The sequence below is a fragment of the Saccostrea cucullata genome, unplaced genomic scaffold, assembly GCF_032062105.1.
Source record: "Saccostrea cucullata isolate Sc308-1 unplaced genomic scaffold, CSIRO_AGI_Scuc_v1 ctg158, whole genome shotgun sequence".
Taxonomy (NCBI): domain Eukaryota; kingdom Metazoa; phylum Mollusca; class Bivalvia; order Ostreida; family Ostreidae; genus Saccostrea; species Saccostrea cuccullata.
Window position 1 is genome coordinate 115,981 of NW_026926745.1, and position 25,494 is coordinate 141,474.

Below are 25,494 nucleotides of genomic sequence, written 5' to 3' on the forward strand. Positions count from 1 at the left end.
CGATCGTACCCAAAACAGAACTTGACCTAGTATTCATCTGATATATCTGTATACCAAATTTCATTTCAGTATGTGCAATGGTTGTGAAGAAAATGAACGGAAACTAAGTGGACCAACAGACCAATTGACAGACAGCAGCAAAGCAATATGCCCTCCCTTCATCAAGGAAAGGGGGGCATAATAAATATTGTATTTTGATACAATTTCTTTGGATGCAAAATGCTGCATCATAAACTAACTAAAGTAATACTGGTTTGGTTTACAATTTAATTAAATAAGTGACTAGGTAAGCCACAGTATGATGTCACCAGGAATAGGATGGAATGACATACAAGAAATTGCAAATCAATTCCTCTACTTTAATGCCATGTTTGATTACAAAGAAACTGAACCTAGATTAGAAATCTGCACTATTCAATTTTACATTGATTCTCATAAATGACTCCTGATTTTTGAAATTATGAATCCACTTCTCAAGGTTTTACTTGAAATAAAAATAGGTGATGTTGTATGTGTGGCCATATTTTCTTGAAACTACGATTTTCAGCATGGCCTTTTTGAAGTGAAATAGATAGCCACCATCAAAATGAAAGTAATAAATATAAATATGTGTGAACATGAATGTATACATACTTAATAATTGAAATCTCATTTGGTTTTTACCATACTGATATGTTTTAATCTAGATCCAATCTCCTGTTAACCAAACATTGCAATGAAGAGTATCACAAAGCAGGACATTTGAATAAGAGCAAATACATGTACATGTTTTATTCATGTAATAATTTATGATTTTCATTCATTTACTGGTAGTTACGTTGCCTTTTCGTAAACATGTAATACAAGCCTACAATAACTGCTGCATTTTACATTCATTCTGTATTATAACTGATTATTCTGATATTTTTCATGATTGATTCAATGATTCAGATCCATATTAATGATGACAAAATCTTATCATGCAATAATAAAATTAGAAACAATATTTTTTCTTGAATACTTTATACAGTCATGTATTAAATAGTAAAAGAATATTTTCATCAGCTAACTCTTGTTCCTTATTTCATGCAAATACATGAAAATTGCAGAGACAAATCTGAATAAAATACGTAGATGTTATCAAATATTGTATTTAAACTATTTTCATTCATAAAAATTAAATCAATTAACCCCCAAAAATAACATTTTCTCTTGTCTGACATCACCTGATTCAAAAGAAAATTAGAGTAGTCACTAGTTGGGTACCCCTCCCCCCCCCCCCCCCCCCAAATATCAATTGCACTCCCATTCATTTGTGGTCAAACACTTTTTTATTCCAAAAATTCTAATTGTAACTCCTGTACAATTTCTTGATTGTACTTTCTGTAAAATCATTTAAAACAAATAGAGATTCTTGATCAATAATTTACAGGTATAAGTGGCAAGTCCTTGATATGTAAGCTACTAAAGCAGCACTGACAGTCAAACAACCAAAATATACACAAACAGCTGAGAAATGAAGTCCTCATCACAGTCTAAGTAAGTTTGAGATCCTTTGCCAGCATGGTCGCTGTTGTGTTGTGCATCTCCCCTTTGTGAGTCTGGAAGTTCTGTATGGCTATTGGTCTAGCTTCTTCCCAACCATACAGGTCCCTAGGTAAAATTATTGCTCAAGTAAATCACTCTTACATGAATGTACAACCAATCACACTTCAAAGCTATTCTAAATTTCCTGATTCAAGGGTATTTATTTTGAACAGTAAAACTGGAAATGTTGACAATTTTTACAACACATTTTTAGCTCACCTCAACGAAGTTGGGGGAGCTTATGTAATACCCTCGGCGTCCCCGTCGGCGTCGGTGTCGGCGTCCCAGGTTAAGTTTTTTGGAGCAGTTTTCTTTTAAAGTACTTCTATGTCCTATATTGATTAGACATGCATGGAAGATGCTTCTAGTGTGTTTCATTGTACCAGTCAAAGTTTCAGATGCTGCAATTTCAGCAAAGGAATGACCAGGTTAAGGTTTTTGGAGCAGGTTAACATTTTTGGTGCAGTTTTTGGTGTTGGTGTAATTTCCAAGGAACTATAAGCCCTATGTTGACCAAACTTGCATGGATGATACATCTAAGGATGTACACTAATGGGGATTGATTCGGATGCTGAATCTGACCTACATTTTCCGGTTGAGTGAACAGGTGAATGTTTTTGGTGCAGGTCTCATTTACAAGTAGCAATAAGTCCTATATTGACCAAACTTGCATGGATGATACATCTAAGGATGCACATTACCAGGCTTGCTTCGGATGCTGAATCTGACCTACATTTTCCAGTTGAGTGAACAGGTTAAAGTTTTTGGTGCAGTTTTCATTTCCAAGATACTTTGAGCGGTACATCTAAGGATGTATACTATCAGACTTACTTCGGATGCTGAATCTGACCTACATTTTCTGGTTGAGTGAAGAGGTTAAAGTTTTTGATGCAGATTTCATTTCCAAGTAACTATGAGCCCTATAATGAGCAAACTTGCATGGACGATACATCTTAAGATACACATTAATGGACTTGCTTCGGATGCTGAATTAGACATAAATTTTTCAGATAATGGACCAGGTAAAAGTTATGGGTGCAGGTCTATTACCAAAAAACTATAAGGCTTATATAACATTGTATAAACCAAACTTGCACAAATGATGCATCAAGGGATGAAAACTCTCAAATTTGCTTCAGATGCTGTATTTTAATTACATTTTCATGAAAAAGAACTAGTTCGAAGTTTTTATATAGCTCTATTCCAAAGTATCAGATCAAAATTGCATAAATATTTTCATTTTGGGATGTACACATTTTGTTGGTTAATTGTGTGACTTTGCTTTACTTAAAGACAACATTCGTTGAGGTGAGCTCTGTAATCTCTGATTACCTATGTTTTTTTTGGATTTTAAATAAAATTTTGATCCAACTTAAGGAGATGTCTGACATATTTCTTGAAAGTTTAACATATAAAAGAAAATGATTTTTAAATTTAATTTTGATCCATCTCACCTGTACAGAGGTCTGACAAATTTCATCCGTCCTTGTTCATTTACAAAGTCTAGCACTCTAGGAATAGCATCTCTCCACTGGGCCTTGATACACAACCTCAGCCAGCTACAGAAGAAAACATTCTCTAAATTTCTGAAGGGCTATATTTGTGTGAACAATTTTTAATAATGTAGATTTCTCATTTTACACAAGTATTTGATATCGTGAAATGGACCTTAGCCGTCAAAAAATGAAAAATATAATTTGCGAGAGGATGGTTAATCTAGAGAATTGCATGATCATTTAAGCACCATGAAAATAATGAGCAAGTAATTTTATTTTGCAAGTGCTGCACATTATGCAGTAAGTTATTTCTCATGTACATGTGTATATATATTAAGGAATCTACAGTATCCATTTAAATTACTATACAATTTTTATCCTGAATCTTTGTTTTTTGCATGGATTCATCTTTTTTTCTACATCTTTACGAGATTTTATATTCAAAATTACATGGATGTGTAATTACAAACCGAAATCTGACTTCTGAATTCCTGACAGCATTCAAATTATACAGTTCCTCCATCTTCAACACTTTGGTAAGTGATAATGGTGGCTGAAAAAAATCGCCAAATCCATATTATGCTATTAAAGAATTCTAAAATATGTGTAGGCATATACATAGTCTAGTTTTTAGATTCGAACTTGAGGCAATGAAATCCTTTTCAGCAAAACCTACATTTTTTTTTTTATATTTTTGGGAATATTCCCCATATATACAGTACAAGTACAGAACACTATATATTTGAATAGATTTCCCTTTATGAACGCCATTGTGATTATAGCCTGAGCAATTGTGATTTTAGAAAAATAAATGTAGATAAATTCATATGGGGTGATAGTGGGAAAGGACAGTAAAGATATGCAAATATAATGAAGTATATCTGAAATGAAACACTCTAGAGCATGCTACTTTCCTTTTCCATTAATTTCTTACCTCCTCCACCAGAAGAGCTAGGAATTCTCTGACCTGTACAGAGGTCAAAGAGGTAAGGTCACCGGGGTTAAATTGGTCCAATTCATTCTCACTGGCTGATGACCACCTCTGGGACAGCTGTTTACAGGGGACCTCTAGACTGTCATCATACCTATTGTAAATCAAATGGCAATTTTTAACAGATACAATCTATAGAAATGATGGCAACATAGCAGAAATGAACTAGGTCTGACAAGTAACTTTTTGACCATTGTATACTATGATAGCTCTTCATATAATATATTATATTTTCACTACTTTTGTGTGCAGTAGAACAATTACATCTGTATGTTGTGGACAGACACTTACTTTGGTATGACCAGTGGCATTCCCTGATCATAAAACCATTTATCCCATTCCACACTGTCTAACACTTCTCTCTAAAATTGTATCATTTATACAATGTATCCACCGAGATATTTTTTTCATTTCCTATATTTCAAAAAATATTATAATCTCAACCTTTGAAGGAAGAGGATGAAAGACAGATTCTTAGATCAGAAATTATTACCTTGTCAGTGAAATAGGAGTACAGGAAATCCTTCCATTGGTTGGAGTCTATAGATTGCTGTTTAAACTTCTCGACATAGGCTTTCAGAAATTTTTCAAACACAGCTGAAATGTATACCATATATACATGCATAACTTATATCCTATTAGGATGTATCATATCTTGGCTTTCTATGGTCAAAGACCTAAAATATTGCTTGAAGTGAAAACTGAAATGCAAGGAGAGATAAAAAGGGTTTATATTTTCACTACTTTGGCTAAACATGTATAGCATTAATTAGGGATGTCAAGGAGTACCCGGTTAACCTGTCAGAGAGGTGCTGTCAAAGACATCAGTTTCTCCACTAAACGGGTCTCTGATGAGGCTGTAGCTCTAACGGTGTGTGTACTAATACAAATAAAGATTTCTCTTACTATATATAGTCAACTTGACTGAGTGTTATTGGAATCGGACCAAATCGGTAGGAATAGTGTTTTTGAAAAAAAGATTTTACAGAAAGAAAGATGGACAATGGACACCTTACTAAATAAATGCATAAGCTCATTTGGACTCTGACTAGCAGAGCTATAAATGCCCCTGACATAGTGTATGTATGTGTGTAATAGAGATGTTACCTGGTCCCCCCAGCAGGGTCTCCAGATAGAACAGCAGGGTAAAGCCTTTCTCGTAGGGAACAATGGAGAAGGCGTCGTCTGGATCCACTCCCTTAAGATCTGGGATCAGTCGTGTGTAGGGACCATTCTTCAACACTACTTCCTGAGACAAAATCAATGCTAGTCCATTTTCAATGAAAAACCAACACAATTTTAGATTTAAGATTACACTTAAAGAAAAGTCTAGCTATTAAATAAAGCAAGTTTCTACTGTTCTGTAATATTAATTGAAAGAATCTTTCATAAAATTATTTTTTAATCAATGATTTATGATATCATGTATTAAGTACAATTTCTTCCTCCAATTCTTTTGCCCCTCCCATTGCCAGGAACTGACGAAATGCCTCATTGTCATGTAACCTTGCTGTGATCTTTCTCTCCACAAACATGGTGTGACCTTCATTTAACCTGGAAAGTCAAAGGTCATCTTCAAATCTAATGCACATCAACCTTCCATCAGGATAAATGAAGGTCACCGGCTGATGTGTGGAACTGAGGACAATTCTATCGCTAAAATTCCTCTCTGCTCTCCAACAGACAGTGAAATTCTGTGTATGCTTAGAGCATGAGTGCTTTAAAGAGGCTGGGGGGTGGCAGCCATTTTCAGAATATTTTGATCTCCTTTAAAAGAAGAGCTCCATATAAAGATATACCGGTACCAAAATGATTAAATTTTAAAACTAAAATGTGTGATTTTTTTTTTTTGCCAAATGATAGTTGACAGCTTAAGATACCGTATCTTAAAAAATAAGTTAAATCTGGTGATTAATTTGCGGTTAATTTGTTGACCCCCCCCCGTGTCCTTAACATATTTTGGTTTAAGAAAAAGAAACTTTAAGAAGTGTTCGGAATTGAATTTTAAATTTACAATTGTTTCTTTTAGACTTTTGGATCCTCCAATGGCCATGAATTGACGGAGAGCCTCACTGTTGTGTAAACGTCCTGTGATCTTCCTCTCCACAAACACAGTGTGACCTTCATTTAACCTGAAAAGGTCAAAGGTTATAGAGTTACAGTAATCTTCCTCTCCACAAAAACAGTGTCCTTCATTTAACCTGAAAAGGTCAAAGGTTATAGAGTTATAGTGATCTTCCTCTCCGCAAACACGGTGTGACCTTCATTTAACCTGAAAAGGTCAAAGGTTATAGAGTTATAGTGATCTTCCTCTCCACAAACACATTGTGACCTTCATTTAACCTGAAAGGGTCAAAGGTTATAGAGTTATAGTGATCTTCGAAAAGATCTTTGAAAAGGTCAAAGGTTGTAGTGATCTTCCTCTCCATAAACAAAGTGTGACCGTCATTTAACCTGAAAACGTCAGATTTTAGAACTTAACCAGTGAAATGATTAAAAATTCAAAAATTAACCAAGGGACAAGTCATATTTGTGGAGCAAAGAAAAATCACAAGAACAATTTCATCAATTTTAATCTAAGGTCTAACTTTTGTTTTAATAATCCCTCTCCATCACCATAAATTGAACTTTTTTATGTTTAACTTTTTAATAATTTATTTAAATCAAAATTTAAAAAACTATCTATGCAATTGAATACAAATACTGGGTACAAATACTAAGTTCCTCATAAAGCAGTTTTTGATATTTATTATTATTTCTTTGAGTTCATTTGCTCCTCCATCGGCCATGAACTCAGACAGAAATACTGTTATTTTCCCCCTTTTGCACTTTCAAACAATTTTGCCCCCATTTTTAATTCTCCAAGTCACAGTTCTGTTTAAGAAATTATAGGGTATTCTTTGAATTTGCCCCGTTTTGAATTCGCCCACTTGTGACAAGGGCAAAAGGGACCAAAGTAAAACGGGAGAAAATTTCCCTGTATACAGTAGTCTCCCCATCTTTCCACAAATCCAGTATGACCTTTATTCAGAGAGATACAGTCCAGACTTTTATAGGAGAACAATTTCTGTCATTTAGGTCAAATAAAGAAGACGAAAAAAACTTCAAAAGAATTTCATTTCACTTAAATAATTGCTTATGTGCTTTGGTTTGGTATTCTATCTCATTTTGTTCAGTATTCCATTACCAGAAGTGTTCCCAATTTCTGTTGGTGACGAGATTTCCAGTCCAGCTGTGAGAAATCTCGTGAGCCACAACATCAGCCAGTGATTTGTCTCCTGCCTGTAAAAGAGGCATGGATTGTGTCAGAAGATGGGCTTTGAAAACATGCAAAGTTGAATACTGATCAAGAAACATTTTTTGTGCAATTGAAGTACAGTGGAGCCTCATTTATCCAGACCTTTGGTTCCTAGTCAATTTGTCTGCATATGTAAAGCATCCGGATACCTGAATTACCAGTTAAAAAAGACAAACTAATGTTAAAAAATTCTGTTCCAATGAAAAATCGTCCGGATACTGAAGCGTCCGGATATCTGAAGGTCCACTGTATTATAAATCATCTTTTTTTTTGAAGGATCAATGTGTATACATTCTAAACAAAAAGGAAATCTCTTTCTTTTGAGTGACGTATAAACTTACCAGAAGTGTTGGGGTAACGAAAGTCAAACAGGGATTTTCCATTCCTCCGTAAGGAAAGGATGGGGGCAGTACAAGAAGGTCATACTGACCCCAGATGTAGGGACCCAGTAATGCTTCAGCGGTCTGTATCATCTTCTCTGTCTGTCCAACAAACATACGAAAAAAATGAATGTGGTCAGTGTTTACAGAACATCTGAGGCCTGTTCAGCAGAGTGAACATTTGCAAGCATTGCCAAAATTCCTTATCTTTGCACAGAAGTGTTCACAAGCACTGGCTTACAATTGCAAAGCTAAATAGGTCTCTGATAAAATATCTGACGATAATTTCTTTCTACCTCTGAGAATTCTTTGGCAGCCTCTTCTACCATTTCTTTCTCTGTCCACACTTTGGATCTTGGACCAATTGTTCTAAAATTAAAATGAATAGAAGTCTCTCATGACATGGTAAGTTGTAATTAAAATAATGGAGGAGGAAAATTGAACATGGTCATGTAACACTTCGATTTCTTTTTTGCTTGTGGCAAAGTTTTCTAAACATATACGGTACCAGTTTTAATAGAAATTCTATTTTATTGAAAACTGTAACTTTTATTTAGCAAAATCAATAAATAAATGTAGAACTTAATATCTTACAGTAATTTAATTGTGTACCAATTTCTGAATAATAATTTTGAACCGAAAAGGTTTTTTGCAAAAAATTCTGAAACTAAGAGTAGTCCCCCTTTAAAACAGCATCTGCTTTGAGACTCTCTCTCTCTCTCTCTATCTCTGTGACAGTAATGAATTTCTAGCCTTAAAATTTCAATTGAATTGAACAAAATAAAAAACTGAGAGACCCATATCCTTGTGACTGAGAAGTGGTGGTAGACAAAGCAACTTCAGAAGATATTTTCAACCTCTGTGTACCTTGACTCAAGATCTCCTCCTACAATGGCAATGAGATATGTGGGGATGGGAACTTTCTGTTCAAACTGGTGAATCAGTTTACAGCTGTCTGAGGGGTGTGGCTCTGGCTCTAACCTTACTGCACTCATCAGAATAGTTATGTCCCTTGGGGCTGTCACCTGGTAAAACAACTTCATCTTAAAATTTCCTCTAGCTAACAAAAACGTTGTATTTATGTCAATGATTATGAAATTCAAGGAATTTTTATCGAAGCGTTGATTTTTTTTAGGACACCTGGTTTTTTTTTTACCTTAGCTGTATATGGAACTTTAATGGCAGGTGTGTCTTGACATGGTACCATACTTCTGGCATGAATTGCCTATAATGAAAAAGTGATAGCAAAAGGAACCTCAGAGCAAATAACAAAACATCAAATTTTGAAACAGCTACAGATTTGAAAAAATCATGGTAACAGTAAGTAAATTTAAACTAGTCTGCAAAGACACAAGTTTTAAATTAAAGCCAAAAAAAAGAAATCGTCTCTAAAAAGTCATATATTTTAAATGTCTCATAGATCATTTAGGTTTTAATTTTTTTTAACTCTTTGATTTGAGTGTACAATTTTCTTCCAGCGCTACATTATATGATAAACCATTGATCAGACTGTATAGAAGATAATTTCACTTTTTTTTCCTAAAATGTGATTCTAAGAATTGTTATACCTGGCACTGACTGAACAAATAAGGTTGCCTTTTCCCTGCAGTCTGTTCTGGTCTCAGCCATTGTAGAGCAGTGCATTGTGGGGAGGTCTCATAGTGCACTCGTACTTTGTTGCTATTAAAATATGTCAGTAATGAGATCTAACATTAATGTTAACATAAGAAAAGCACTATTAAATCACCTCAAAATATATCAACACATGCTTAATCTGTTATATTGAACTTGTAGTTTACAAATCAACATGATCAGATGGGGCTTCATAAATAAATAAAAAAACTTCTCATTTTTCAAAATATTATTTAACACAAAGGGGTAAACAAGGAAATTTTAATTTAAGCTTTCTACACTATTTCTAGAGTTAAATTTCTTTCTCAATGCTTAACTATACCTTGTATTTAACTCAAACTACTCTAGAATTTATGTTAAATATAAATGCCCTAGGGTCACCCCACCTGGTAGACGAGGACACTGGAAGCTGGACCTCTAACTTAGATCCAAAGCTCCCTGTGTTCTCTCCAAGTGTATACTTCAACTCCTGGCAGTTGTCAGCGTCAGTGATCTTTTGGATAGACACATCTCTTGTATCCAGAATCTGAAAAATAAATTGAATTATAATTGATGTATAATAGAACCTATGATATAGTTCAAACATTTTGCTTAAATGCAATCTATTACTTTCCTAGGAGAAGTAATCATTATATTTTCCTGATGCCAGCAAACATATTTCTTCATTATTTCGTAACCTGATTCAAAATTTGTCAATACCCCATACAATGGAAATATTTGATGGAGAGAAAAATGATAACACATTGAAGTAAATTTACTGCCTAAAGGAACCTCAGATTTTTGTAAAAGTATCCTCTGTTTCTAATCTACCTAAAAACCCTGCATTCAGACAGCTTCGAGTGCTCAGGGCCAGATAGCTTAGTTGGTACCCCCCCTCCATCACACACAATCAGTTGGTACAGCATCTGACCAGGATTCAGGGGACCCCACCCCCATCCCCACCCCCATCACACAATCAATTTTACTCACCAGGTTCTGAACGCCATCCTTCATCCTCTGTACTGACAAGTCGACGTACCCACATAATTTTCTGGAATCAAAATCTACTTCTAGAATCAGGTCAAGATTGGTTACTTTACATTCATCTGGCCTTGAAAAAGAGCAAGGGTCCTCTGGACTTAAAGCGGTCATGTTCTGTTGAAGTGTCTATCAAAGAGATTTGCAAATATGAAGTAGACAAATGGAATTTTTGATAAATGTATGAAATAACTGAATTTTTTTCCCATGAAAAGCGTGCGCAGCATGCCGCACTCTTTGTACTGGTTGCTAATGTGAGCTAGCTCTTAAAGCTGCAGCAACAACTGGGCCACAAGAAAATTCAGATTTTGCACATTGATCCGAATGGTTTTTCTCAGTAACTCTGGACCCACAATGTATCACTTGTAAATGCTACATTCTTGTGAGAATAAAAACAAGTGCTTAACTTGCTTCTGTGTGTTAATGCAACTTACATATGACGTCCAAGTCTAGATGTACCAAATGTCACTTGCAGTCAAAAGATACAATTTTATATACAGCTCCTATACTGTATACTGAAAAGGTATCTGCACTCACTCTAATGGTCGTGCTGTCAAATATTACATGTAATATATGATGAGTGATATTATATTGACTTTGTAGTTTGGTTGATAGTGAATATTTCACAGGTACTTGGGTCTTGGTTTATAAATATATATGTACCTTATTGATATGTAAAAAAGTACTATTTTTTTTTACATATTAATAAGGTACATGCATATTTATAAACCAAGACCCAAGTACCTGTGAGATATTTCAGATTTGCATCGCTTTCTCTTCAATTATTATAATGTGGAGTGAAACAAATGCATTTTTGTAACAAATGTTTCTTATGTGATTCAATAACTATTTTTATTAGTATTACACCTTCAATTTTGTTTTGGTTTTTGTAAAGAACGATGTAACTTGGTCTTACTTTCACTTTGACTTTCACATGTTTACAAAAATAATTGACATCTGTACTCATTTTTCGGAAAAAAGGTAAAATGAAACATCGATATATTGAAAGCTCTAACGTAATCGAATTGTAAAATATCCCCATAAATCTAATTTACCTTAGTCAATGCTCACAAACTGCTGAAATCAATGTTTTATTGCCAGCACCATAACAGAAAAACTAACAGGAAGTGGAATCCATGTGGTGTTTTTGAATTTCCGCTGCGCGAAATGTCACGTGACAATTCGATACATCAGTTAGTTTTATGTAATGGAGAGTGAAGTGTGAATGTTCGATGGAGTGTATTAAAGTTGAGGTAGGATGATTACTTTTAAAGTAGGTAATATTTAGCTCAGTGTCAAGAGGTTTCTTTACTAAGTTATGAGCTTTTAAAACTTTCAAGACTGTTTATTCAAAGGATGTTTACATATCTTCCATGGTAACTACACCAAATTTCTTTTTCTTGATATATTGTATAATATTATCTCATCATAAACGTATAGATTCTAGGCCTATGCCTTTTTTCGATCATTAGATTTATTTCGAAATTAAATTTTTTACACAGTTTTTTAACATGTTTAACTGGCGATGGAGTTTTTAAAATAATCCATATTCTGCTGCAAGTACACGAAGCCTTTGCGAAATAAAGCAAGACTGTCCCTCGAATCGTTAATTATTGATATATAATTTTTTTTAAAACACAGATCTCTCTGAGGCAGAATGATTTATTTTTAATTATGCTCCCAATTTCTCCAAAATTTTAAATTATATAAGACACATTACTTATATTTATAAAATACAAAAACAAATTTTCATTAATATTTACAGAAAATGTATGAAAAGGGTTTTTTCAATAGAATATGTTTCTTGCAACTTGAACATTGCAGATTCGAGCTTTGAAGTAAGTGATTTTTAGAGGTTATGCATAATTTTTTTTTTTTTAAATAAATAAATGTTAATTATGATTAACAGCATCTAGTAAAAATAACATGTAATATATAAAATTTAAAAAATGTAGATATTTTAATTCAAAAAGTTGTGTTTGATCTGCATGTTCCACTGACTACAGAAGAAAATGCATGGGAATTAAAAGTTTGAACATCTACGTATAAGACAAAAATGTCTATTTTTTAATAAATTTTATGCATGGTTTTAGAAAATCCTATAAACATGCATGTAACTAGATACCTAAGGAAATGTTCCTTAGAATGGATGCAGATATTATGCTTTATTTTCATGTACGAGGGCCGTTCAAAAATTACGCGGACTTGTTGCACAGAAGAAATATTTGACGACATAATCGGGCAAAATTTCACAAATAATATAAAAGAATCTTTACTTATATATGTTCTTCAAAATTTCATATCAAAATGTTGTAAATTGGTATTAATTTTAAGTGATTTTTCAGGACATACCATTAAGTCACGGCGCAGCAAAATCTTCGACGTCACAAGCATTATAAAAAATATGTGATTGAGCTTTCATTTTCTCAACATTTTCCCTTGAGTACCTGTATAGTTTGAGTTACCTTATCTACTCAACATCAAAACAGCATTTCTTGTCAAGCTTAAAATCTATTAAACAAGTAAAGAATATTCTTTTTTTGTGCGTTAAAACCAAAAACTACTTATGAGATATTGTGTGATATTGGTGACTCTCAATCACGTTCTTTACTGTCCGGATCAAGTTAACTTTTCGTCTTTAATCTTCTTCCCGTCCTCCCGTATAGACTTTTTACAGAGGTCCAACTGTCTAAAATTTCAATTTGCTATTTGTGGGCGAATGTCACGAGTAGCCTAGTTTACTACATGTTTTATTATGCATATTTTGGATCTATGTTGCCGATATCTCGAGCATTACACATATTTTAACAAATGTGTGATGCGCCGTCAATTCAGGAGACGTCATTTTCACAGTCGTTTTCACGGGAATCGCATCAGAGAAAAAATCATTATATTTCTGTTAGTACTTCAAATATTACGTCCGAAATCTAAATACATAATAATAGAACAATTTAAAGGTACATTTGAGAAAATTGTTGAAAAATATCGCAAATTTTTGAAAATCAATGAGTTAAATTTTTGAATCCGCATGCTTTTGCTTCAATTTTTTTGTCATGCGCCGTACTTCTCCATCAACGATATCAACATACCGATAATTTTAGTAGAATTTTTTTAAAATACAGAAATTTTGCCCAAAATTTATTGGAATCTTTAAAATACATATTTCTGTGAAATTTTATAACTATATGACGTCTGTAAGAGTAAATAATAGCACAGTCCGCGTAATTTTTGAACGGCCCTCGTAAGTTATGAAGCTTGATAAGGAATATTATTTTTTTTAGGAGGAAAAGAGTTTGATGATATTTTTCCATCCCTCTACCATGTCGATGTCCAAAGTACTTTGTCATTTGTCAGTTGATTTGTTTTGCTATCCTTTGATATCTAGTATCTATGACAGAAAAACCTTTTGACAGTGGCTTTCTTGGTTCCTTTTAATTTCTTGATCAAAACAAATTAAAATCAAAATCTTAAAGTGCTTAGGAAATTGATTTAAACCAGTCTATAGAAATGCTGTCTTTGTCATTGATAAGTTTTGGTTACTTCATGTCGGCATGTGTTTGACCCCTACTTAATAAATGTTGTTTTTTCCTACAGGTATATACCATGCTTTGGAAGAATAAAGGAAGATTACCTTCACAAAACTGGATTAACAAGTGAAAAAAATTAGTTCATAGTTTAAGTTTATACTCAAATTTAACCCCTTGGTACAAGTGAGTGTATAATAATGGTCTATTTTTTTGTGGAGTTATATTCTGATAATACTACAGTGAAAGGAGTTAGCTAATTCCATTCAAGATGTGAAAAGAACAAATTAATCAGGTGTTTTCTAATCTGGATTTAAAATGGATCAACAGTGTGGTTTAGAAAATAGTTACGATTTATTTAGCACTTGTACGCGCCTCGCAAGAAGTGTGTTCCTAGTGTCTGCGATTGGAAATATTCCTTTATCGTAAATGAAATTATTTTTTACTTTGTTTATAAGAGGTTTCTGACGTAGCGAATCATGGGGAATAAGTGTGGTCGAAAAGAGGCTGACCCAGATTCTGCATGGAAGCAACAGAACAAGGAAATCGCAACGAACCCGGTCTATAAATTTGTCGATTTTACCGGTGGAGGGAAGTTGATCGAGGCTTATAAGACAGGAGGGGCCGCAGCAGTGGAGAAGATCGCAAAAACGGAGATGTTACCGTACTTGTACAATGAGGGAAATGGTGCTATTGTAACTAAGTTAGACTACATAAAATGGCAATGCAGAATGCAAGCAAAGTATACGGTAATACTCTTTTCTTTGATTAAAGTGTTAATTCTTTATATTTTATCACTCACTTTTTCTATACTGGTCTATACAAAAAATCAAAGCTTTATTTTTTTAAGCTTGATATTTAAAAAAAAATTACTTGAAATTTTCAATCTTCTAATCTAGAGAAATTTCTTATGTATTTTTTAATTCAATACATTTGATAAATGACATAATTTGTTCTGGAGCTTTGAAATACAACCCCCCCCCCAAAAAAAAAAAAAATTAGATGTACAGCTTTTTAAAAGAGATTTGAAAAGACATTAGTATGAAGTTACTTTAAAATTTATGTTCTTCCTGTTTCATTTATTACCTTAAAATTTTGACAAACACTAAATATAAATTCATTAATTTGATAAAGAAAAGGCCATATTATGATAATTCTCTATTTACATATGTGAAAAAAATCATTACATAAATCATATGCCAAGCCAAGAAAATTCTTTGTGAATGTTTCAGTGTTTGTTTTTTGTGTCACACAAGTTTTACAGTAAGGTACTTGCGCTCATTAAGTTTCCTAATCTCTTCTTGTCGGGCACGCTTTAATGAGCTGTATACCAATACAGAACAATTACAGATATGATACCTGTAATTGGGCCTTGTTTAATGGAGCAGAAATCTATAATTAGCTTAGGTACCCACGTCATCCGAGCAGACCAGCAAGCCAGTTTCTGTTTGAAGGCTGGAAATTCGAAGTTGTAGTATCAATAAAATCCAGAGAAAAAAAATGAGCTGTGGTATTCTATAGTAGTTAGATGTGACGCAATGGTTCATTATATGAGAAAAAAATGATTCTAATTCTCTTTTTGATAAATTTCTTTGCCAGAGGACCTATAATGAAATCAAACTGCTTTGAATTAACTGTCCTTGAGTTTAAAAAGCTGCTTTTTTTCAGTGCGTCTGTTAGAAATATTTTTCTATGGCTGATCACTATGTTAATCATGACAATTAGACAGGTTCAGAAATAGCATTGATTTCATTATATTGATTTTGCTATTTTACCCCCAGTTAGTTGATAAAAATTCCTTTAATTTTACTGTTTGAGTATTCTTCGGAAGAAAATTTATTAACATGTAAATAGGTCAGTTAGTTATTGACTTATTTGCCTGAAAAATGGTGCTCTTTATTAAATGGCAATAACTTAACTCATCAAAACGACATCCTCAATTGAAATATTTAATCCTCATTTGCATGCAAATGCATGTTCTTTGGGTTCATAACAAAGAGCAAATAATGTGTCTGATGCAGGTCCATTTTATAATTTTTATATATTAATTTATTTCCCCCACATGGCATATAGCTGCACTAAGGGCTTCATTGAACCTTTTTGGTTCAAGGTTCTGTACCCATTTAATTTAGAATTTTAAATTAAAAAATGACAAAATTTGGAAAAACCCCTACCCTACCCTAACCTACCAAAGAGTAATGTTTTGATAAGTTTTCCTGGTGAATAAAGAGTTAGATTGAAGGTTAACTAACTCTTCACTGATCTTGAGTTGTTAAAATCTAAATTTTAGAACAAAAAAGCTCATACAGAGAATCAGATCAAGCTGTGTCTCCTGCTGAAGGGAAAAAAGAAGAGAATGTGCTGACACATGAGGGGGGTTGAGGGGGAGGGGCACTGTAAGAAGGACAGGTTGGGGGCATAGGGAGTTATGGTATACAATTAAAAATGAGAAAAACTCGAAAGCTTCTTGAGATATCACCCGGAAATGAAAGTTTTACACACATGCACAGAATGTTTGAATTTACGACCTTTATCTTTGACCTTTTTGACCTCAAAATCAATAGGGGTCTTCCTTAATTTGACCAGTAGGGAGTTGTGGTGTAAAATGTCATTGCAAAAGCTCAAATGCTTCTTGAGATAGCAAACGAAATTTTGAATTTATGACCTTGACCTGTGACCTTTTAACCTCAAAATCAATTGGGATCATCCTTAGGTCATTAGGATGTTATTATGTAAAAATTCATTGCAAAAACTCAAAGACTTCTCGAGATATCATGTGGAAATGAAAGCCTTACAGATAAACAGAACTACAGACAGACAGGCAGGCAGAGTGATGGACAGCTAGACTGATGAACAGACAAACCAAAATTAATATCTCCCACTTTTATTGGGGGGGGGGGGTACAAAAAGTGGATTTCAATTTGAAAAGGTTCCTTTTTCATGACCTCGATCCAAGGGTTATGATGGTTATTAAGGTTTCGTCAGAGGTCAACACGTCTAAAAAATTATTTTTTTAAACCTTAAGCCCTATATACTAGTGTTCCATAAATATGAAGTTCCTGACAGAAAAAATACTTAATAATTTTTATCATTTCATGAATTTATAAATATAAAATTGTTAAAAATTGTATGTATTTTAATGTTAATTGTAATTAGTGTGCTGCAAGTCTATTCATTTCAGTTTAGTTTACGTGACATTTAGTGATTTACAAGTATACCATGGAATTCACAGAACTTAATTTACTTGGATTTTACTCCTGTATAATTTAGTTTTTAACATATAAAAATATATTGATGAGTTTAATTTTATTTGCTATGCTAAAAAAGAGAAGGTAATAGAATTTAAAGTTTAATGAGTTGTCTTCCAAATGGGAATGATGTTATGGCTTGTTAGAAAATAGTGAAAAAAAAAATCCGATAAAATATAAAAACCAAAGTACATACTTTTCTGTTAACATTAGGTTGAGAGTTATGGGGATTTTACATCTGTATGAAACATGAAATATTAAACATGTTAAACTGAAGAACACTGGTCTCTCTGATAATTTGGATGGTCCTCAAATGTTGATAAACATTGACCTTAATAATAACTAATTAAGGGTATGGATTGAGGGTATATTTAGCCTGCATTGTATACCCCAGTGCACTTGTCCACCCCGTTCCTTTGTAACCATCCAAAACTGGGTCCTCTATACTCCAAAGCAAACTATATTGACACTCCAACTCCTTCAAGATAAAACTGTTTACCCTCAAATCATTCAGATGAAATTTGTTTGAAAATAATAGGTTTAACAGAGATTATATCCATGTTTAGATAGTTTTAGAAGGGGGAGAAAAAAATTGTTGTTATATATATCTGTTGTTCCCTGTTAATGTGTAGACCGGTGGCTTTAAATAAAGTGGCTAACAATCTGTTTTGATATAATTCTTAAGTTTCATTATGAGTATATATTTGTAGAATGTATTATTGTTTTATTTGCCACCTAGCTCCTATGTTTCTTATTTAAGAGAGGTTGAAAAGGTCACATACTGAAAGAATTTTCAGAAAAGGGTCAGAAAGTGTTTTTGGAACATTTCCACAATTTCCATTGGCAGTAGGTTATATGGCACAGTAACTGATTCACTGATGATTGAAACATGCAGATAAAATTTAAATGTCAAACCAGTACAACTGGTCAGTGAATGGGTAAAGAGCTCTTCATGCTGGGCCATCAAATTGCATTTAATATAAATTTATTTAACCTGTCAGGAAGACCTGGCTTTATTATCTTCATCATGTTGAATTACAGATCTATAATTATGTTTTGCAGCCATGCAGTTATATTTTGTGAATCCTGCAGGATTAAATTTAGAACCTACATGTAGAATAGTAGCTTGTTTTGATTATATACCGGTAAATATGTCAGTCAGGCTATATGTATTATTTGAAATGGTTAGTAAAATATTCAAAACCAAATTACATTAAAACCCATTTAAAGCAAACATGCTTAATATAATGAATTGATACATTATGTACATACAGTGAAGTGATTTTCATTCCCCATAGTTTTTAATATGTTGTAAACTTCACGGATATTTTGAATTATATATTTATTTAATGATGCAAAATCATCCATCCCTGGTACTTCAAGCATATTTTAAGAGTTGCCATGTTTTACTATATACTAAACTTACCTTTGTGCATGTTGTATATAGAAATGTATAGTTTTTGATTCAAGTATTAAAAATTCAATTTTTAAAATTTGAAACTTAATTTTATACATTTCTCCTTATTAAACCAAAAATGGTAGCATCTATAATTGTCATGCACTATTGTAGATTCCTTATTTTTCGCGAGTAGTTATTATCGCGAATTGGCTCTTCAACGTCAAATCGCGAAAATAAATAATTCTCGAATGGACATTTGATTAAGAGATTTTACATAGATTTCAGCACCATAAAAATAAAAGCGAGTAATTTTATTTCGCATGTGGTGCTTCTCGGGAAATTACGCGATAATTAATTCCATGCGTATATTTAGGAATTTAAGGTATTATTTTATACATTCAAAAAATAATTTTATTTTGTAGGGTTCAACGGTGTGGGAGACTCGTACTGATGAACAACTATTGAGTGAATTCAAGGAGGATTACTTCAACAAAGTAGTCACCCATGAAGCATGCTGGGACCTCAATAAAAGGGGCGGGGTGGGGGAAAGCCCGTTCCATTTGTTATATCTCTTAGACTCTCCAACTCATCATGCCGTTGGTGAAATACTTCTAAATTTGTATCCCAAGCTTAGCCTAGATGTGTATGAGGGAGAGGAATATTTTGGTACGTACGTCAGCGTATATATAGTGTGTGTAACATGTTTAGCGTCTTTGATTAATTATACATCAAGTAGTTCAATGAAACTAGTGATCCGAATAAAACTGCTTGTAGTAGAGGAAGGGAAAAAATTCGATCTGAAAAAAAAAAAATGATTGTCTCCACTTTTATTTCAAAGGTTCATTAATAATCTATTTTGGAAACAAATTAACAGTGTTTCATTTTTCATTAGGTAGATATAGTGTCGGTGCTCTGTTTTATGTTTGATTATGATATCACTCAGGCTATATCCCCATCCAATGTCAGCATGTAGAATAATTTAGTATTGATTGTGTTACCCCAACAAAATTGAGGATATGATATAGCAGTAGAACAGTTCTGAACTTTTGATTTGCTAAGTCACCCCGAGAACAGTTTGGTCACTGCATTCTAGTATTGGTTGTCGAAACCAATGTGTGATTATTTCCTTGGAAACTATAAAAATTACCCGTCTGAAAACTCCTTAATGGCAGATAGCAGCCTTCACTGACTTATTCGTATTGTCGACCGTTTTGCATGAGAAAAGAAAAAAGACGTTATATTTTCTTAGTTTATGGCAAAATGATTTGAATAATTGCTGATTTGCAAACTCTGAACTTTTCTTGGGAAACGTAAAGAAAGTCTAGCGTATTTAATGTACAGGCAACAATGACTAGGCACTTTTTATTTAGCTTTCGTTAAGGATCACATTTTCATTAAATTACTGTAGATTTATAAATAGGAACATTTAATAGCTTCTATTTTCTATTATTTAATTGACAAAGGTGAATAATTCAGAATGTAATTGCCGAATGCTGGCAAATGGTTTAGAGTCGCTGCATGATGATAGCTGCATGAGCTTAAAAGTTTCATTGCTGCTAAACAATGCTAAGGAAGAATTTAGAAAGCTAATTTTAGAAAAAGAATTGTTTGTTAAGAAATGAATTAGTAAATTAATGATAGATGATTTTATGCTAAAAAAGGATTTTTTTATGATAACACAAATATATAGTCTATTGGGAAAATATTTATATAATTATTTATATATAATTATGTAAATTTGTTATCAAAGTTTGTTTTCACTGTAAAATTGTTCAAAGAATTGTGAAAAAAATTTGCCAGGGGTGGATCTTAAAGAACACTTTGATTAGTATACAAGATAATTTGACATACAGCCAAACCTTGTTTTCTGATCTTCAGTGAATCTAGGGGACAGAGACAAAAATTTCAAAAAGTCCAAAGATTTGAGATATCAATATTATCAAGTTGTAACATAATTACTTTTGAAACTTATAAATGGTTGGGACTTCCACATCTCTTTGACATATTCTTGGTATATTTGAAATATATTGCTGATCAAGATATCCAAACTCTACATCATGTATATAATTATTGTACGATGTACTAGTATGTCCGTATATAAAATATATATTTAAAAAAAAAAAAAAAGAAAGATATTTTTTTAATACACAAGTACCAAAATAAAAATTCTTTGTCAGCATGTTTTTTTCCCTCTGCAACGCAGTAGTGGAATCAACTAATACTACAAATGGAGTTTCAATTTATTAATGATTCATGTGATTAGTTTTAACTTCATATGAATGAACTTAGCTGCACCTGACAAATATATGTTTGTTTGGTGGTTTCATATTTTTCCCTGGTGAACAATATATAAAAACTCAAATCTGTTGTGGGAATGTTTTGTTCATAAAACAAATATTGTCAAGCAAGGCAACAAGAGAAATAATAAAAAAAAATTGAAAAAAAGAAGATATGAAACAAAATCAATGTAAAGGTTTAAGCCCACTGTGAGGTTGTGGCTTGATAAGGTATTATTGCCTCCATTTGGGTAGAATCGTGTTTACAGATGAAATTCCTATTCTACGCTTCTGAAATTATAGGTGAAAAAAATCTGCAGTGGCCCAGTATGAAAGCAAAAAATTGAATATTGATTTAAAGCTTTATGTTGACTTTGCTTAATTGACTTGAAAATTAATAATAAAATTTGGACCAATGTTGATAACTTTGGCATTTGTCTATAATTGTATCAGTGATAGAATTTTTTTTTATAGAAATTAACAAAGACATAAAATCAACACATAGCACACTGTTAAACAGAGGGCTACATCTGCAGTTTAAAATTTTTCAGTTTATATTGCTTAAAACATGTTAAAGACATTAGGGTCATGGCCACAGTGAGTTCAAGGTCATATTCCAAATTAGTGTATGAAAACGAATCATTTATATGGCCATCAATTTGATAGGTTTAAATTACCGTTAAAAAAGGATTTAAATTACCCATCATAACCATTTAGTGCAGGCAAGCTAGCTCGGATTTGTATAAAAAAGGTATTTAATTGAGTGATCAGCATGTTTAGACGCTGTGTTGTTGGTGACAATGAATTCTGCCGTGGAGGGCCAGGATCAGTTTTCTTTTTATTGTCAAGCCCCTGGAAATCAAGAGTATGAAATCAAAAAATCAATTTTAGGTGCTGGCATTAAACATCGTGATTATTAACACTAAACGAAACCATGGAATAGGAGAAATTGTTGAAGTTTATTTCAATTGCAATTGAGTCGTACGATTATAAAGTACTCGTATTTAATTTTGCATAATTATAAGGACACACTGTGTCAAAGTGTTTGGAACTTCATTTAAAAAATGAGAGTAAAAGACATGAAAAATTCATGACTTCTAATTTATTTTATGAAAATGGGATTTGGTGTTTGCAATTTAGAAATGAAATAAAATTTCTTGTGTCATGGTGCGGTACTTTTTCTTTTGATGTTGGCCATACTTTAAATCAGATAGAAAACCTTTGGCTGAATTCCAACGTACTATAACTTTTAGGGGGCGGAGCTTATTACAATAACTTCCAATTTAAAAGGACAGAATTCGATGGTTTTTAAATATTTTTTTTTCAATTTCTGTAAGCTTATACATATGTTACATGTATACACAATATCTAGACAGAATCACCCCCCCCCCCCCCCCACTTCACTCTATAAATGCATACGTGACAGGGATGGGGTAATTGAACAAAAAAGTAATTGTACTTCAATGTAATTAATTAATTACAGTTTTTGTAAAGTAATTATAAAGCAATTAATTACATGATTTACAAAGCCTGTAATTTAATTGAAGAGAAAGTCAAAGTAATTGTAATTTGACTAATTACTTTCTAATGTAATCGGCCCCATCCCTGAATTACGTGAAAACCATTTTCAAGAGAAATACTATTACATGTAAACTCATTAGTTAACTGTTTCAAACAAAAAATAAAAACAATACACAGAATTTCAAGAAAAACATGTATATTCAAATGAAAACAAGATAATTTAAATCTGACAATATTGAAAACACGCGCACTTAGATGATTTTCTTAAAAGTACCTGTTTCCTGGGTTCCTTGAGTTACATGCACACTGATACATGTTCGTATAATATACAAGTAATGCATTTGGCCTTTTTTCACAATGCATTCCATAATTTTGACACCTGTGGCTACCGTACTCCATTCGGATTTCCTCCAGACATGCAACCATATCCGTAGTAACAGTAATGAAGCGGATCATTTTGCGGACGGATCCAGGTTTCCAGTACCTTATGATTTTTTGAAATATTCATACTGCTTAAATAAATCCATCAAATACAATTGCACACTCTATTAACATCGCTTTACTTTCCAATGCAGCCATCTCCTTCGAACTTTCTGATTTGTTTGAACCGTCTACGATGGACCAAGGCCTGTGACGTAATGTCGCGTGCAAATGTCGAGGGAGTGACTATGCAAATGACCATGACACAAAATTCATGACACTTTCTAATTTATTTGATGAAAAGGCGTGGGATCGTCGCTGGACTGCCACGCCTTTGCAATTTAGAAAAGAAATACTGTAAATATAACTTAGTGATTGATAAATAATTGCTGGTAATTTAATCTTTATAGTTCCCTGTTGCTGTAAAAATTGCAACTTATTAGGATTTGCTTACACCTGTTACGGCTGTATTCACTTTTAAATTAAATGTTAAAAATATCACTGAGTAAGGAATTCCTTTTCATTTGCAAAGGATTTGCATACAAATTTTCATGTGAAGTGATACTGGTAAATAATTTGACCATATTCTTGAGAACCTTTTAAAAAGTTTGTCTTAATTAATTTAAAAACCCTCTCAAATAGCGGGGGGGGGGGGGGGGGGATGCTAAAACAAGCATTTATTTTCAAAACTTTTACAGATAAAATATGAGAAGCTGACCCTAAAATTAATGAACTGTCATAGCTAGTATTCTGTGTGTGTGGTTTGGGGAGAAATTGCACTTGCACTCAAAACATCTCTAGCCATGCAGAAACACATTTATGAAAAAAAAATTAAGATTATTTAAATACGTGTATTTCTGAAATAATATTTTTAATCTTGGCATTTTAGGGGAGAGCGCTTTACATATAGCCATTGTGTTTGGTAGTCTGGAGGCAGTGAAACTCCTCATCAAAAAAGGTGCTCTGATCGACCAGCGCTGTACGGGGCGATTCTTCCTACCAGAGGACCAGAAAAAGGGCTACACCAAAACTACCGACTACGAAGGTTTGTACCCTAGGTGTTTATATACATGTAGTCTCAAGATCAATCTCCACACCAAAAGTACTGATTACGAAGGTTTGTAGCATAGGAATTTATATAGTCCCAAGATTAATCTCCCTGTTTCCAGAACAGCACAGGGGAAGGAAATATTCTGGCTTAATGTAATCCCATTATTATGGATTCTACTACAATCATAATAACATATATCTTCCAAGTTTGGTGTTGCTTGGCCCATGTGTTGTTTTTTCTGATGGAAAAATTTTGTTCGAGTTGGTTATTTTACATATACATGTGCCAATACAAGAGTCCCCTCCCCCTCCCCCAACCCCAACCCCCCAGATTATCCAAGAAACTATATGGCTATTTTATCACATTTAAATAATGCATGTATCTTTATTGTTACTTGATTTAAATAAGAATTCACTTGGCACAATGCATTGTTAATATATTCTATTGATTTGAGAAATTATATTTGGAAAAGAGTCCAATACGACCTTATTTTTAGGCTTAAAGGATGGTCTTGTCTTACCCAAGGGGTTGTCCTTATTTTATTGAAAGAAGACCCTTTTGATTTAATTCCTAGAACAATGATTGTGTTGACAAACAATTTTTTTTGTTGTATTGTATGCAACAAATGATCATATTGAGCTCCATCTATCTTAATCCCTGTAGATCATTCATTTAAATTAATTAAATATAAGGGAATCCTTATTTGTCTAACTAGATTGAGAAAAAAACATGATCTTTCTGAAGTATGAGAATGCTATAGCTGAATGCATTTCATGGAAAATAGGAATAATCATTGATTTATTTAGAATATCAGTGAGTAGGGATTAAAAAATAATAAGTTCAGCAGATAACTGTTTAATAAAAAATTTATGATTTTAGCTGACAAGGAAATTTTCCTCAATTTGAATCAGCAGCAGCAGTGTTGTTTTGTTGGAACAATTAAATTCTGCTGTCGTAAAAGAGGGTTACTCCCTTGCTGCGACAAGTACCCCCCAGTACCGAATCGAGATAGTACCTGTCTTATGAGTGATGTTTAATTCTCCGTCATTGGCCATTAACTCTGGTCTAACAATTTCTAAGCTAGCAGCCCATGGCACTGATAATTTTGCCGTTAAATTTCCGTCAATAGTTGCTGAAAAAGATACTTGTGATGTGAAACTTTTGTATGGTCTTTGCTTCCTAAAATATCAATTTAGTTCTTTTTTCGTAACCTGGGATGGCGTCAGCCATTTGGTCGGAAAGTGGGACTTCAAAGTGGCAATGCTTTTCTGATTCAGCGTCAAGTTACATTCGGCTGACTATAGGCTGTGTTCATAATGTTTGCTTGAATACAATCATATCTGTAGAAAATAAACTACCATTCTGAGGAATGATCACATTCCATAGGAACATCATAGGACAATCCATTTATTTACAAAAGAGGGGGGAATATTGAATTAAAAAAAAAAAACATATGGGGAAAAATTATTGAAATGTTAATTTCAGTGCAGCTTGTTTAAGCCAAATATTTAGCAGTGTTGGACTGTTTAATCCATAATTCTCTTGCACCAAATTGAAATGCTGAGATGGCTTCAGTTTTTAGAAAAAGATTTACCCTCTTTGAACAATATATATATAGTTTTAACCAAGACTTAATTTTATGACAGTATGTTTTGTCATCTTTTTGCCACTTTGA

General features: G+C 33.1%; 2 protein-coding genes across 4 annotated transcripts in view; one reads left to right on the plus strand and one right to left on the minus strand.

The window, feature by feature from the left end:
* Nucleotides 1–1,270: 1,270 nt before the first annotated feature.
* LOC134272555 (leukotriene A-4 hydrolase-like) lies at nt 1,271–11,547 on the minus strand. 2 transcript variants are annotated; one of them, XM_062754777.1, is made up of 17 exons: nt 11,436–11,547; nt 10,333–10,509; nt 9,750–9,889; nt 9,300–9,411; nt 8,888–8,956; nt 8,599–8,756; nt 8,028–8,100; nt 7,693–7,833; nt 7,241–7,335; nt 5,490–5,607; nt 5,161–5,302; nt 4,547–4,650; nt 4,345–4,415; nt 3,997–4,147; nt 3,533–3,615; nt 3,021–3,125; nt 1,271–1,632 (listed from the first exon to the last, which is right to left on the minus strand). In XM_062754777.1, exons 2-17 carry the CDS (start codon nt 10,492–10,494, stop codon nt 1,515–1,517), a joined length of 1,842 nt encoding a protein of 613 aa, XP_062610761.1. In that variant the 5' UTR covers nt 10,495–10,509; nt 11,436–11,547; the 3' UTR covers nt 1,271–1,514. The 2 variants fall into 2 exon arrangements, with proteins under 2 accessions (XP_062610761.1, XP_062610760.1); XM_062754776.1 differs by lacking the exon at nt 5,490–5,607 and adding an exon at nt 6,068–6,185 and having other exon boundaries at nt 1,272–1,632.
* Nucleotides 11,548–14,007: 2,460 nt separating this feature from the next.
* LOC134272556 (uncharacterized) overlaps nt 14,008–25,494 on the plus strand; it is a 47,251-nt gene continuing 35,764 nt past the window's right edge. For both annotated transcript variants that reach the window (XM_062754778.1, XM_062754779.1), the window contains exons 1-3: nt 14,008–14,653; nt 18,974–19,217; nt 23,658–23,813. In XM_062754778.1, coding sequence (XP_062610762.1) covers nt 14,384–14,653; nt 18,974–19,217; nt 23,658–23,813 — 670 coding nt within the window. In that variant the 5' untranslated portion in view covers nt 14,008–14,383. The remainder of the gene's footprint in view (nt 14,654–18,973; nt 19,218–23,657; nt 23,814–25,494) is intronic.

Coding starts and splice junctions, on each gene's coding strand:
- LOC134272555 (XM_062754777.1), bottom strand. CDS start 10,494: ATGACCGCTTTAAGTCCAGAGGACCCTTGCTCTTTTTCAAGGCCAGAT. Junction 9,412..9,749: donor CCAGTGTCCTCGTCTACCAG/GTGGGGTGACCC, acceptor ATATTTTAATAG/CAACAAAGTACGAGTGCACT. Junction 8,757..8,887: donor AAGTTCCATATACAGCTAAG/GTAAAAAAAAAA, acceptor TTGTTTTACCAG/GTGACAGCCCCAAGGGACAT.